This window comes from Marmota monax, unplaced genomic scaffold (assembly GCF_021218885.2).
Source record: "Marmota monax isolate L192 unplaced genomic scaffold, Marmota_monax_Labrador192_F-V1.1 WCK01_AAM20220418_F8-fsc00050, whole genome shotgun sequence".
Taxonomy (NCBI): Eukaryota; Metazoa; Chordata; class Mammalia; order Rodentia; family Sciuridae; genus Marmota; species Marmota monax.
The window spans coordinates 7,211,065-7,225,777 of record NW_026694552.1 but is presented as its reverse complement, the minus strand read 5'-3'; the positions used below and the strand labels follow the sequence as shown (position 1 = coordinate 7,225,777).

The 14,713-nt window shown below is 36.1% G+C and overlaps 1 protein-coding gene across 1 annotated transcript in view; it reads right to left on the bottom strand.

Annotated features, from left to right (window-relative positions):
* Positions 1 to 14,713, bottom strand: part of Col4a5 (collagen type IV alpha 5 chain) — a 225,974-nt gene that overhangs the window by 5,541 nt on the left and 205,720 nt on the right. Inside the window, exons 42-47 of the mRNA XM_046420818.2 lie at positions 12,402 to 12,535; positions 9,315 to 9,387; positions 9,095 to 9,166; positions 8,219 to 8,347; positions 6,814 to 6,912; positions 4,734 to 4,946 (exon numbers count right to left, since the gene is read on the bottom strand). Of these exons, the coding sequence (XP_046276774.1) occupies positions 4,734 to 4,946; positions 6,814 to 6,912; positions 8,219 to 8,347; positions 9,095 to 9,166; positions 9,315 to 9,387; positions 12,402 to 12,535 (720 nt within the window). The remainder of the gene's footprint in view (positions 1 to 4,733; positions 4,947 to 6,813; positions 6,913 to 8,218; positions 8,348 to 9,094; positions 9,167 to 9,314; positions 9,388 to 12,401; positions 12,536 to 14,713) is intronic.

The following is a 14,713-nucleotide window of genomic DNA, read 5'->3' as shown; positions in this document are numbered from 1 at the left end:
TATGGAAAATATCTGGTAATTTACTATGTAAAAGTGAAGGATGTACACTGAATCCTAATATTAATATTTCTTACTCTGGGCTTCCCTCTCTTCTAAGATATCCCCAATCTCTTTAAACTTGGAGACAATAATAGTGCTGACCAATATGTACAGCAACCACAGATAGGTTTGGAGGTGAATAAGTAAGAAGGCAAAAAATAAGAGAGGAAAGAAGGATGGAGGAGAAAACAAAGAAAAGGAACTAGACTTTGAAGTACACAGTGGGTAGAAACAATAAGATTATCTTCACTAGTAAATGAGCCTTTCTGTTTCCATTCATTCACAAAAAGGTGATAAAAATTAGGTTTCCTCTCACATATGATATCTATTTTTTTCATCAGAAATGAAACTGATACCATGCAAGTATTAAGCTATTAGTTATTGTGTCTCAGCTCCTAATCCACCTTTTATAGTCTACTTAATAATATCAGGGTCTAGGACTTTACAAAGAACATTTCTACATTGCCAGTTGTCATTGCTGGTGTTTCGTGAATGCTGATATTTAAAAGCAAATTTTTGCATCACTGTTTTAAATACTGCAAATGTAATAATTTGAAATTTAACATTACCATTTAAAAATGTGTGAAATTATTTTTAATAGTTGAAAATTATACATTGTTCCATTTGTATTTGGAAATTATATTTCAATTCCATTACTTTCACATAGTTGAATCCTAATGCATTTTTTTAATTTTGGGGAATCTTTTATTAATCATCTTATTATATTTTATTGAAGCAAAAAATTAAATAAAATAACTTTGTTAAACATTCTGTGACCATAAGTCTTTATGGGTTGATTATTTTATTTTTTATTTACTTATATGTTTATTTTGCAGTACTGGGGATTGAACCCAGGTGTGCCTTACCACTGAGCTATATCACTAGTCCTTTTTGTTTCTGAGACAGGGTCTTACTAAGTTTCTGAGGCTGCCTGCAAACTTGCCATCTTCCTGTCTCAGCCTCCCAAGTTGTTGGAATGACAGGCATGCACCACCATGCCCAATTTTAAATATTTTATTTTCATTGTAAGCTAGACTCTGTCAGTGAAGTGAGTACAAAAAGGAGGAAAATTTTGTGGGAGAAAAAACTAGATAAAATTATCTAAAGACATTAAATTAAATTAATTTCATTAACTAGAAATTTGATATTTAATTCAACTTATCTAATGTCATATTGAATACAGACCCCTTTGCATTACATATTTTTTCCAGTGCTGGGGATTGAATCCAGGGCCTCAAGCATGCTAGGCAAGCACTCTACTACTGAGCCACATTTCAGTCTTGAATTACTTTTTATAATTTCATAGTGCTTGAAAATTTCTAATGGTGTTCTATGGATCTGATCAATCATGATTATTATTAATTTACAACTGATTAAACATAAAGACACTGTAAATTTTGATAATTACTAAACAAAAAGGTAAACTTTTATTACAAATAGATTTGTTTTCTCTCCCTTTCTTTCTTTCTTTGAGGTGCTGGGGATTGAACTCAGGGCTTCATGCATGCTAGACATGCTACCACTAAGCAACACCACTAGCCCCAGAAATATATTCATACATACATACATACATATTGCTACCAGGGATAAAACTCAGGGGCACTTGCCCACTGAGCCACATCCCTAGCCCTATTTTATATTTTATTTAGAGATGGGGTCTCACTGAGTTGCTTAGTGCCTCACCATTGTTGAGGCTGGCTTTGAACTTGAGATCCTCTTATCTCAGCCTACAGAGCCACTGGGACTAATGGCATGTGCCACTGCGCCCGGCCCCAGAAATATATTTCTTTTTTTAATTTTTTTTTTAGTTTTTGATAGACATTTTAAAAATTTATTTATTTTTATGTGGTACTGAGTATCGAACCCAGTGCCTCACACATGCTAGGCAAGCACTCTACCACTGAGCCACAACCCCAGCCAAGAAATATATTTCTTAATGAGACATATTAGAAATGAGTTATAGAGTTTCAGTTAATGGAGACTTTAACAAAATTGTTATCTTAAATTGCCTCTTTGAATTTGTCTCTGAGGTATTTACACTTCAGGTCAATGTGGCACAGTGTGATATTTTACAGAGTTGGGGATGGTGAAAGGGAATATGGGAAAGGTATTACCAGAAGCACATTCATATACAGTTTAACTTTAGGAATCCTTGGAAACCAAGGATTTGAAAATTGATTCCTTTAAAATTATGCTTGTATACACCTCTTAGAAATTATTCATGTATCCAAAACGGTATGTTTATCTCAGACTGAATATGATTTAAAAGACAGTGGGTCATCAGAATCATATGGAATTTAATATAATAGGTTTGAGATAAACCTAAGAGTCTTTTCCAAATTTCCTCAATTCAAAATTAACTGATTTTGTCTAATTTATCTATTTTCCCAGAAAAAAAAAATAAGTGGCTTAGAAAGAAGTGACTGCCTTGAGGTCATGTAAGAATAAATGACAGCATGGCAGAACTGTAAAAAGGACGCATGCAGAAGTGGCAAGGGTTGAATTCAATTCCTTTCTCCATCGCATTTTACCTGTGTGATCTGTTAGGCAGTTCCTTGTATAAAGAAAAAAATATGTCATATATTTTTTTAACATAGATGTGAAAATCAAATTATATAATAAACGTAAAAGCATTTGTACATTATTATAGTAATTTTAAAAGAAAACTAATCTATTGCCTAAATTTTGGGCAGAGGTGGAAATATCCCTAGTCTCATAAAGAAAAGGAAGAGGTACTTTTATGGGAAGGCCCATAATGATAGGATCATGGCTATTTGTCATGTATGTGCTATTGCTGGCCCACAATAATACAAGATCCTGGATTATAGTCTCCAAATTTAAAAAGACAGAGACAGAGATCCCATCCACTCCCAATGCCTTCCATACCCTGAAATTATAAGGCTCTACTACACAAATAGGTCTCATTATGTTTTTCTTTTCCTCCCAGAGAGAAAAGTTTTGGTATTCCATGTATCTGTCTCCTCCATCTTCTTTCTTACATATAATAATTCCTCTACAAATCAAAATAAAAACTGTATTTATTTGATCAGGTGATTGTTTCTTTAGTATCAAGGCCAAACTTACCAGGATTTTTTGTTTATCTAATTTAATAACTGAATGAGCACAAGAAAAGCCTATGTAATCTAGAACCAGTCTTGGGATTTTGAGCCCTATTACAGCCTTCCTGTGTCTAAGGCCAAAACTATACCACAGTCAGGGATAGTTTGTAATCTCCAAGTCTGAATGCAAACTGACTGTTCTTGATTGACCAAATACATGCATTCTGAAATGTTAAAATGACATACTGGATAGAAGACTCCATTTTATCTTTGCATTATATTTTTAAATTTCATACTGCTAAAAATTTCTCATGGTTTCTTATTGCCCTCATAGGTCATAGTTGAAGTTTACAAGTTTGATTATACATTAGACTGTGTCAGTGAAGATAGAATGGACAAAAAAGAAGAAAAATTTTATGGGAGAAAGACTAGAGGAAAATATTTACAGATACTGTTTAATTAATGAGATATAAAATATTTAAACTTGTCTAAAATAACATTAATTTAATGAAGATTTGTCAATTGTAAAATTAGAAAGGATGTAACATAAAGGAAGCAAAAGAGGAAACGGAAACAAAAACAATGAAAAGGAGAAAAATAAGAGAAAGAAAAGAGAAGAGGGAAAAGAAAGATGGGCAAACTTTCTTCTGCTTTATTTGGGTACATAAATTTATCTATGGCCCTTGGCTTCCCATTTCCTTCTACTCCGATGAGCCAGAATTGGCCAGTGGGTATGGCCATATGCCCTGGGAACAGAGTGAGAAGATCAGACCCCTGGGGTTCTACTGCTAAATTGTTTTTATAAAATGAGTGGCCCAGCTAATGAGACCTCAGGAAGCCTCCAAGTATAGACATCCCAGAAACTACAAACCCAAACTATCTTTAAATGTCTTTATGCAAATAAAATAGTAAATCCTAAATAGGAGCCCGGGGTCAAATAATGAGATCACAATATCCAACATCAAAATTCCAGGAAAAGAAATGTTGGGAATGAGAGAGTCCTTGAAAGTCATCCAATCCAGCTTCATTTCATCAACCAAGATGCCCATACCAGTATAGAAAAGATACATGGAAACACATGAAATGAACTAGATTCTACATGGAAATATGATGTTTTATATAACTTTAAGTTACTCTGATAATATTTTGTAAAACTAAGGCATTGTTTTAGGAATTACAAACTAGCTTAATTAAGCAATGACCTTACTTTCTTGGATCTAGGAACTAAGTCTTTTCAGAATTTATCTTTCAACTTGATGAAGACCAGTCTCAGAGAAGAGGAAACTATCTTCCACGAATTATAAACATTGCCCACTCAGGCAGCTGCTATACTACAGAGAACAGTTTAATTTTCCTTAATAACTAAGCTAACTGAATGTAAATGTGGCCCTTTTGAAAATACTTTTCTTTAGGCCAAGGAATATACCTCACACTAGCTAATTAATGCCTTTAGTTTATGTTTAAATATTACTTATTTAAAAATCACAGGAAATATATTCAGTTGACCTTGACATGGTCTTCAATTTCAAATCCACAAAAGAAAAGGGTGATTTACTTTGTCCAAGGTTACCCTAAAATCCAACAGGAATTTCAAAACAAAAATGCACAATAAGAATAATATGCCAATTATCTTACCTAAGTCTTGACCATGGGCTCTTTTATTTCCTTGAACATATAGGAGAGAAAAGCCTTCATAGACCTGGACTGTTCCCTCTGGGCATTCGGGTGCATCAGTTGTTTGGCTGTGGCGTGTGATGAGGAATCCATGAGCAAGAGAGGAGGATCCTGGAGGACCTGGGGGACCTTGCAATCCATCTGGTCCTGGGGGCCCATCCAAACCACGAGTACCTGTTTCCATGAAATCATCAGTATACAAGACTAAGTAAGATCTGACCCAATCTATGGCTATTGACCTCATTTAATTAGTTAATTTATTCAATATTTACAGTGTCTATAAAGCCATCATAATATTTCATGAGCACCAATTACAAGTAACAAACATATGGTTTCTGTTTTCAAGGAGATCTAAATGTATTTCTTTTTCCTCTAGCATTGCTTGAAGACATCAGGCCCTAAAATAGTAGGTTAATGAAACTATGGATGGGAAGAAGTGATACGATTGGGAGCCTATATGTAATTTATTCTCTTGCTATACTTAAGTAGTCTGATTCCCATGACCAAATTTCAGCCTGCTGTTTTGTTCATCAAGGAAAAAGGAAGGGTGTTGTTTCTACAGGTCTGCCAGATTCAGTGCTAAAAAAACATTTTCCTGTGAATCTGTCTGAGAAATTATTCTCAGGAATACCTTGATGTTTAGAAAATAGGGAGAGTGTCCTGTAGAAGCCTTTTCAAAACATATATATATATATATATATATATATATATATATATATATATATATATATATGTTTCTCTTTGTTTATTTATTGGTACTGGGGATTGAAGCCAGGGGCCCTTTACACAGACCTTTTTATTTATTTATTTTGAGACAGGGTGTTATTGATTGGCTGTGGCTGGCCTTGAATTTGGGATCCTCCTGCCTTATCCTCCACAGGTGCTAGAATTATATGTGTGTGCCACTGTGCCTGGCCCCAATTGCCTATTTCAATCTATTATTGGCTTCCCTTAACCATTCAGTCTCTTGATTTGAGCTTACTTAAAGTTTTCTTTGTATACAGGTGTTTAACCACTATGTACGTGTAGTCTTGGATTTTTTAAAACTTTCATAGCAATACTTGTGATGAGGTTGACACCAACTTGTTTCTTCCCTGGAAATACGAAATTAATGAATTGGAAGGGTGTTGGCTCTAGGAAGGTCATATGTATTACAACTCTGCCTTGTTGCCACTGATATTTTTTGCCAATACAAATTCTTTATGCTTATATTATTTAAAGTTATATTTATATTATCTAGAGTTGCTAACATGTATCAAGAGTCTACTGAGTTTATGATCTTCTATTCCTATTTTAGCAATCTTACATGAGTGTTTTTTTTAATTACAAGTTGACTCAAATTCTTTTTGGAAGTAGGTTGACTATAGATAGAAATTTAGTGGATACCAGAGTCAATATTATCAGGAGCAGTTTATTATTGAGTGACCTCCAATATCTGCATATCAATATATCTTCTCAGCATAAGATGTCATGACTCTGAAAGGTCTATGGGTTCACTTAAACATTTCATTTATATGTACTACATTTGGTGAGTGACATTATAACTTACTGTGATATTTTCAAAAGTGGAAGGATCCATTAATAGTTCCAAGGTGGTCAAGGGATTTAAATCAACACACTGAAACTAGCAGAATAGGTAATTACATGGAGTACCTGGAGGAAGATCTGAGTTTTCCAGTGCTTTACACACACAGATAAAATCAACCATTTGTGGCAAATCTTCTGGGATTTGTCTTCTTATTTTTTAAAAATATATTTTAGTTGTAGTCGGACACAATTACTTAATTAATTTAATTACTAAATTAATTAATTTATTTATATGTGGTGCTAAGGATCGAACCCAGCACCTCTCATGTGCTAAGTCAGTATTCTACAGCTGAACCACAACCTCAGCGGCCTTCTTATTTTTTTTTCCCAGCTCTAGATTCACTAGCCAGCTGTTTCTCAAAAGGAAGATCCCAGAGCTCTAAGTGGAGGCCTATATCCTGAGGCCTCCCAGACTTAAAGACCACCATCAGCAGCACTGTTTTAGTTGTCATACCTGGTTGACCTGGCAGACCTGGGTCTCCTTTGCGCCCTCCAGCACCATCAAAGCCAGGGAGTCCATTGTGTCCAGGATCTCCTGGAGGGCCAATTGGACCTACAGGAAAAGAAATGGGATTTTCAAATGTGAATAGAATAAGCCTATATCCAGATAGATCTAGCATATATAAGGTTCTTTTTTATTCCTTTATTTTATTTATTTATTTTTATGTGGTGCTGAGGATTGAACCCAGTGCCTCACATGTGCTAGTCAAGCACTCTAGTATTGAGCTACACAGCCCTAGCCAATACTTAAGGCTCTTCAGACACTACATTCAAATTCTGGTTTTATGCTAAATCCAGTGAAGTGAAGAAATAGCTCAGACAAAAGAAGCAGACAAGAATGCAGCCTTAGTTTAAACACTTCATTTGCCTCTGAGGAGATCCCCTTAATATGGTAGTTGTACTCTCCTCACCTTCAGAACCAGATAGGAATGCAGATCCCCACTTTTGTTATCTATCCCACCACATGGAAGGCTGTAATTGCCAGGTACACTTAATTTATGGATAGATTGACACACATTTAATAAAGGGGAAAAGATTGAAGTTAGTTGTATAATCAAAGTTGGCTGTAAGCATACAGTCAAATGGCCAAGTAGAACAAAGTTAGTTTTAAATCAGAGGGGAAAGTGGTGCAGGCTTATAATCCCAGGGACTCAGGAGGCTGAGTGAGACAAGAGGATCACAAGTCTGAGGCCAGCATGGGTGCTTTATAAATATGCTATCTCAAAAATAAAATAAAATAGAAAGGGCTGGGAATGTAGCTCAGTGGTAGAGCACTCAGGGTTCAATCCCCAGTACTGCCAAAAAAGAAAAGGTCAAGGTAGGTCTGGGAAAGTAGTAGGTAAGTGGTCCAGCACAGGCATGAGGCCCTGTGTTTGATCCCAAGTTCCATCCCAATTGCCACATCTTTCTATTGGGTGAAGTGGAGAATGCACTAGACCTTAAGTGCATGTCCATTTCATTACAGTGTTTTTAACATTAGTCTTTCAAATTAGAATGACCAGACAAGCTAAATGGAATACCAGTAGGCCTAAAAGAAATTCCAGCATATGAAATTAACATTTTTAAGAAAAAAGGAAATGGGCCCTGAGGTGATCTGGTATTTTACTAGTTGCTGAGACTCCGATTATCACAGACAAACTGACATGGAAAAGGGAAACGTTTAAAATGTTTTTTTTTTTAATATTTATTTTTTAGTTGTAGTTGGAAACAATATCTTTATTTTATTTATTTTTATGTGGTGCTGAGGATCGAACCCAGGGCCTGCATGTGCTAGGCGAGCACTCCACCACTGAGCCACAACCCCAGCCCTGTAAAATGTTTTAAGTAGACATGCCTAAAGACATGATTGACAAAGGTACCTGGTAAACCTTGAGGGCCTGGTAGTCCTGGTGGGCCTTTTAGTCCAGGTTGGCCAGGGACCCCTGGAGGACCAGCATCTCCTTTGATTATAATACTTTGTCCTGAAGGACCAGGTAACCCAGGAGGACCTATGAGGCATAACATACAAATGTGAAGATGGGGAAAAGAAAAGTCAGAAGAAATGAATGCCAAAGTGACCTAAGCTCAGTATAAGAATTGGTATGAAAGAAACAGGCATTTGACTGCTGCCATATCCAACATAAATATGTTGGGAACACTACCATTATCTCAACCAGAAGACAGAAAAATAATTCTCTTAGGGCCAATAGAAAAAATGGGCACATCATCTTTATTTTTGAGCCTTGAACATAACTCAGTTACTACAAAATCTAATCTAGTATGAAATAGCAAATACTTCTGTCAGGGGAAGACAATCTCATTCCCTGACAAGCCCATTCTGCTTCTAACATTATTTGCAATTCACTATTTGTTGTACTTGTCAAGGGACCCACTGAACTAGTAGGAAACTGTAGCAGATGCCTTCTTTTACGGTTTAAAGGAAACCTCCATAAGCCTCTTAGCAAAACAAACTGTTTAAATATAAAAATAAACAAACATACATATGTGATTGTTCTTGTGATCTACTCAACTAAAAGTATAAAAGCCAATAAAATCTCAATTATAGCATTCTTGTTGATCCTGTATCTAAAATTTAAAAGGTATGCTATCAACATTACATTAATAAAATGGTTTATGACATTAGTGAACTGTGGATTTAGATGCATGACAGTTTGGATGAATGATAGAATGCAAACTTTCAAGTTCTTTAATGTGTCTAAGCATCAGTCATAACTAGCTTCAGGAATAATTCTTACCTGGGGGCCCTATAAGACCTCGTTCCCCTTCAGGGCCAGTTGAACCAGGTACTCCAATGGGTCCTTTAATGCCTGAAAAGAAGGTACATACAATTGCACATTGCATCCATCACATCAAAGCAGCAGAGCCACAGCCTTTACTCAGACAAACCAGAAAATGGGTATCTTGTCCCAAAAGAGTTTCACTTAAAGGGAAACCTCAAAACATCCTTTCAAATACCTGGGAATCCCGGAACACCAGGGAGACCAGGATCTCCTTTCATTCCATTGAGACCTGGCCGGCCAGGATTACCCTAAATAAATAAAATCATCAATGTTAGGAAAGAAAATGAGGAGAGGAAAGGGAATGAGGGTAGAGATAATGGAGAATGATTTATAGCACTGTTTATAGAGTGCTTCTAGGATTCAAATTCCACCTTCACCTGTTATTACATTGTGGGATTATTTAACTTCTTCAACCCATAGTTTTCTCATCTTTAACATGGAGAAAAAAATAGTTCAATTACTTTGTGCACTGGCAGTGATATATTTAAATGGGATAGTTCATATTAACTGTTCAGAAAATTGGTTGGATATGGAGCATGTTTTTAATAATTAGTTAATCATTATTTTATTATTAACAATACTCTTCCTTTGTAGTTTAGATCTCAGGTGGTGAATGCTTGTGTTAGAATCACATGTAGACAAGACAAAGTTTGAAAGACAATAGTGAACACACTGTAGGGCCTGTTATTTGATTGGATTTGAGAGCCTCGAAAAGTGTGGAGAGAAAAAGAGTAGAAAATAGCTTTAGAATGAGTCTAAAGAAAGAATTTAGAATGGCAAGTTCATTTAAGAGGCAACTACAGTTGGGTCTGGGGACACATTACTGTAATCATAGAAACTTGGGAGGCTGATGTGGGAGGATTCCAAGTTTGAGGCCAGCTTCAGACCCTGTCTCAGAATAAAAAATAAAAAGGGTCGGGGATGTAGCTCAATGGCAGAGTGCCCCTGGGTTCAATCTCTAGCACTAGAAAAACAAGAGTATGTACAGGAGGTCTTCACCTGGTGAAAGATGCTCCTGGGTATTAGGTTCTAGAGGCTTCTACAGTAGTTTAAATGTGGATCAATGAACCTCGTAATAGTAGGAATGAAAAAGGGGTAGGTCAAGAATGTCCTGTTATGGCAAAATATAAGATAATGCCAAATAAAAAGTGGGGAGAAGCATGATAGAAAGTCATAGGATCCACTTCAAAGGGTCTTTCAAATCTGGGACAATGGGAACATGAAAATAAGTAACAATGGTTTAAAAATCTACAAATCATTGAAAAAAAGCAAGAAATGTTGAGTCCCTACTGATCCAAAGTTTGTAAATAAATAGGAGAGCAGGGAGGGCTCTTGCTTACAGTAGGGTTGACTGGTGGTATATGTGGAGGGAATGCTAGAGTTGGGAAAAATCATGATATTGCCACTATCCCAGTAGAAATTGGTTGAGGCAAAATTCACTGATAGATATTCAATGTAGGGAAATTTTCAAAAGGAACAGCATATTTGCATGATCTTAATGTCCTTTTCCCCAGTTTTGCTTGTTAGTTCCAAGGGGAAAAATAACAACCATAAAGAGAAGAAACTGGACAACAGCTTGACTAGATTATCAAAATTAAAATCATAAATAAGGAGCAAAGGGACATCAGGGGGCCCCTTCTCTTTTACCCTGAGATAGACACAATTATCACCCATGTAGTATTCCAATTGATGATGCATAAACTGAATCTAATTATGAAGAAACATCAGACAAAAGAAATTATATTCCATTTTTTAGATTGGATGAGGTTACAATTTTTTAAATTATTAATTTATTTATTGGTACTTGACATTGAACCCAGAGGCAATTTACCACTGAGCTACATCCCAAGTACTTTTATTTTTATTTTTTTGAAAGTTTTGATACAGGGCCTCCCTAAGTTGCCTAGGACCTTGATAAATTACTGAGGCTGGGATGTAGCTATAGCTACAAGGGCTATAGCTCAGTGGCAGAGCATTTGCCTAGCACATGTGAGGCACTGGGTGCAATCCTCAGCACCACATGAAAATAAATAAATAAAATAAAGGCATGCTATGCTGCCCATCTATAACTACAAAAAAATATTTTTAAAAATAAATAAATAAATTACTGAGGTTGACTTTGAACTTGTGATCCTCCTTCTTTAGCCTCCAAGTAGCTGGGATTACAGGCATGCACAAGGCTCCTGGCTGAATTTTTTTTTTTTATGTTAAGGTCATGAAAGAAAAAAAAAACATAGGCTTAAGAACCATTCCAGATTGAAAGAGACTAAAGAGACATGACAATTATATGATTTGGTATAGACCCTGTACTAGAAGAAGACGTGCTAAAAAGGACATTACCAGGTCAACTGAAATAATTGGGATATTAAAGGTAGAAATTAAAATACTATTTTGATGATCAATTTTCTGAAATTGACAACTATACTATACAGTTACTTAAGATGGCATTTTTAATGAATATTTTTTAGTTATAGTTGGACCTTTATTTAATTTATTTATATGTGGTGCTGAGGATCGAACCCAGGGCCTCACACATGTTAGGCAAGCACTCCACCACTGAGCCACAACCCCAGCCCCTAAATTTTTAAGTCTAGGTAACTAGAAGAAGAGTTTCGATGCTATGGGGAAAAGGTTAGATACTGGAAAACTTTAAGAGCCACTATTTTCTAGATGATACATTTTCTTCCTGCTATAAAGTGACCTTCACAGTTAGAAGACAGCCCAGACTGTCTGTGAAATCTACCAATAATCTGATTGAATAAATGAAAGCAGTTTCAAGGATTCATAAAGAAGTATATGACCCTCTGGATCATTCTAACCAAGGTAGAAAGGACAGGAGTGGATATGCTATTGTTCTGTTTTTATAGGTGCAGACAAAAACTCAGAGTGTCTGTTAAACTCATAGTCACAAAGCATAGGTGTGCAGTGGAACTGAAATTTGACCCTAACTGTATAATTTAAAGTCTAAAATATTTCCACTTACCATAATTACTTCCCTATGGATGGACTCATGCACATGCAATGTTCTGATATACATGTCTCCTTTGCATAAATTTGTTTTCACTGAGAGTGAAGTATCTTTTGAAGAACACTTTAGTTGGAAGACTATAGGAAACTTTCCTTCACCATGTTTTTTAGTTCGCCAGTGAGCAATACTTAGAGCTTTTCAGGTGAACATTAATTAAAATGTTATAGCTTAGAATTCTCATTTTGAATGCAAACACCCATATTCCTCTCTCAAATATCTATTTCCATTTCCTACCGGAAGTCCTGGTGGTCCTTGATCTCCTTTCAAACCAGGCAAGCCAGGTGACCCAGGTGGGCCTGGGTTTCCCCTCTCTCCTTTAATACCTCCATTTCCAGGAAGACCTCGGGGACCTTCTGGACCTGGTAGACCTTGATAATGCACAACAAATGACCACATTTCAGTATAGTATACAAGTAGCATAAATGTCATTCTTTTAAAAATATTAATAATCTTTGTATTAATTTGTGGGATAAAATCGAGATTCCGTTAAAATATACAGACTGTTCCTGATGTAAATTAGATTGAGTCATTTTTGCTATTAATGCTGGATTGTAGAATAAAACCAACAAATTCTATCTAAAAAAAGAACTCAGGATATACTTATATTTACTTCTGTAATCCCTAACAAAGTGACTTAAACTGAAATGAAAGAGACACAATGGGGCACTCTTTTGAAATTGGAGAATGCAGGTATCAGAATCACCTGGAAGGCTTGTCAAAATCCTGGGCCAGATCAGTAAACTGGATGAAGGGGACTGAGGAGGAGGAAGAAAGGACAGGGAAAAAGAAGAACAATAGAATGATTCTGATCATGTATGTGCATGCAAGAAAGTGACCCAGTAGGTCCAGGTATCGGGTGTATCCACAGGACACTAATTTTAAAAATAAAAGAAGTAAATTTATAGTTTGGATTGAAAAGGGATGACAGGAGTGGAGGGAGAGAAGTGGGAGGGGGAAGTGCTGAGGACTGAAATGGAATGCATTGTTTCACAAATAAAATAAAGTCCCTGAGTTGTGATTATGTCAAGTTATATCCTAAAAAAGTGTAACTAAACAGAAAAAAAAAAAAATCCTGGGCCCACCCCCAGAATTTTGGCTTCAGTCAGGCTAGAGAGGGGGCCAAGAATTTGCATTCTAACAAAAGTCCAGAATAAGCTGAAGCTGCTAGTTGCAGGATCACACTTAAAGAACCCCTGCTGTACGGTTATTAAGGATTGAAGCCATTTGTCTCCCTGTGATTAAAAGTAAGTTACTTGGGACTGGGGGTGTAGCTTAGTAGTGGCGCACTTGCCTACCACCTGTGAGGCCCTGAGTTGGATCCCCAGCAAAACAAAAAGAAACAAATGCATTTAAAAAATAAAAAGAAAAGAAAAAAAACTGCTCTATTTGAAAGAAGTTATATTTATTCAGCTTTTGTTACTATGTAATTAAGATATTGAAATAAATAACTTTAATTTCATTTTAGGGATATGGTTGGTACCTGGAAATATTTGAGAATGTCAAAAATTTACTGATTTAGGGCTGGGGTTGTGGCTCAGTGGTAGAGCATTTGCTTAACATGTGTGAGTCACTGGGTTCAATCCTCAGCACCACATATAAATAAATAAAATAAAGGTCCACTGACAACTAAAAATATTTTTTAAAAATTACTGATTTAGTACTCTTAAAATTTATTTAAAAATGTTTTCATGGGCTGGGGATGTAGCTCAGTGATAGAGCTCTTCCCTAGCATGCACAAGATCCTAGGTTTGATAGATTCATTCATTTGTTTATTTATTTGTAGTACTGGGGATTGAACCCAGGGCCTCATGAAAAAATTCTACATACATCTTGTGAACAAATAAAATAATTTAAAATGGGATTAAAAATATTTAGTTTCAATGGGCCTTTATTTTATTTATTTATATGTGGTGCTAAGGATCAAACCCAGGGCCTCACACATACATGCTAGGCAAGCACTTTACCACTGAGCCACAACCCCAGCCCCTGAAATGGGATTTTGATAAGCCTTTTTTATTGGATGGGAGTACCAGGGATTGAACCGAGGGGCACTTAACCTCTGAGCTACATCCCCAGCCCATATATATAACATATAATATTCATGCATATAATATATAATGTATGTAATACATATAATATACATATAATATAGACACATATTTGAGATCCTCCTGCCTCAGCCTCTGGAGCTGCTGGCATTACAGGTGTGTTCAACTGTGAGCTGCTAAGCTTTTTTCATTATGCTATGTTTAAAAACCTGTCTTTCTAAATAAAGATATTGTTAGAGGAAAGACAAGGATGGTGGGAACACGAGGGTTAAAAAATAATTCTATAAAATGGGCCCACTGTGCTGACTCCCACATGCTTTCTTTTCCAAGAAGCAATTTACCCGTAGCCCTGCATGGCCTCAGTGGACAGGATATGTCACACTCCTTGGCAAAATACCTGCTCACTGCAGGAGAAATGCAGGCCCAAAATAAAGTTGATAAGAGGAACCCAAATTACCCTGAAGGGGGAGTCTTTTGTGACCAGATCCTGAAACTCAG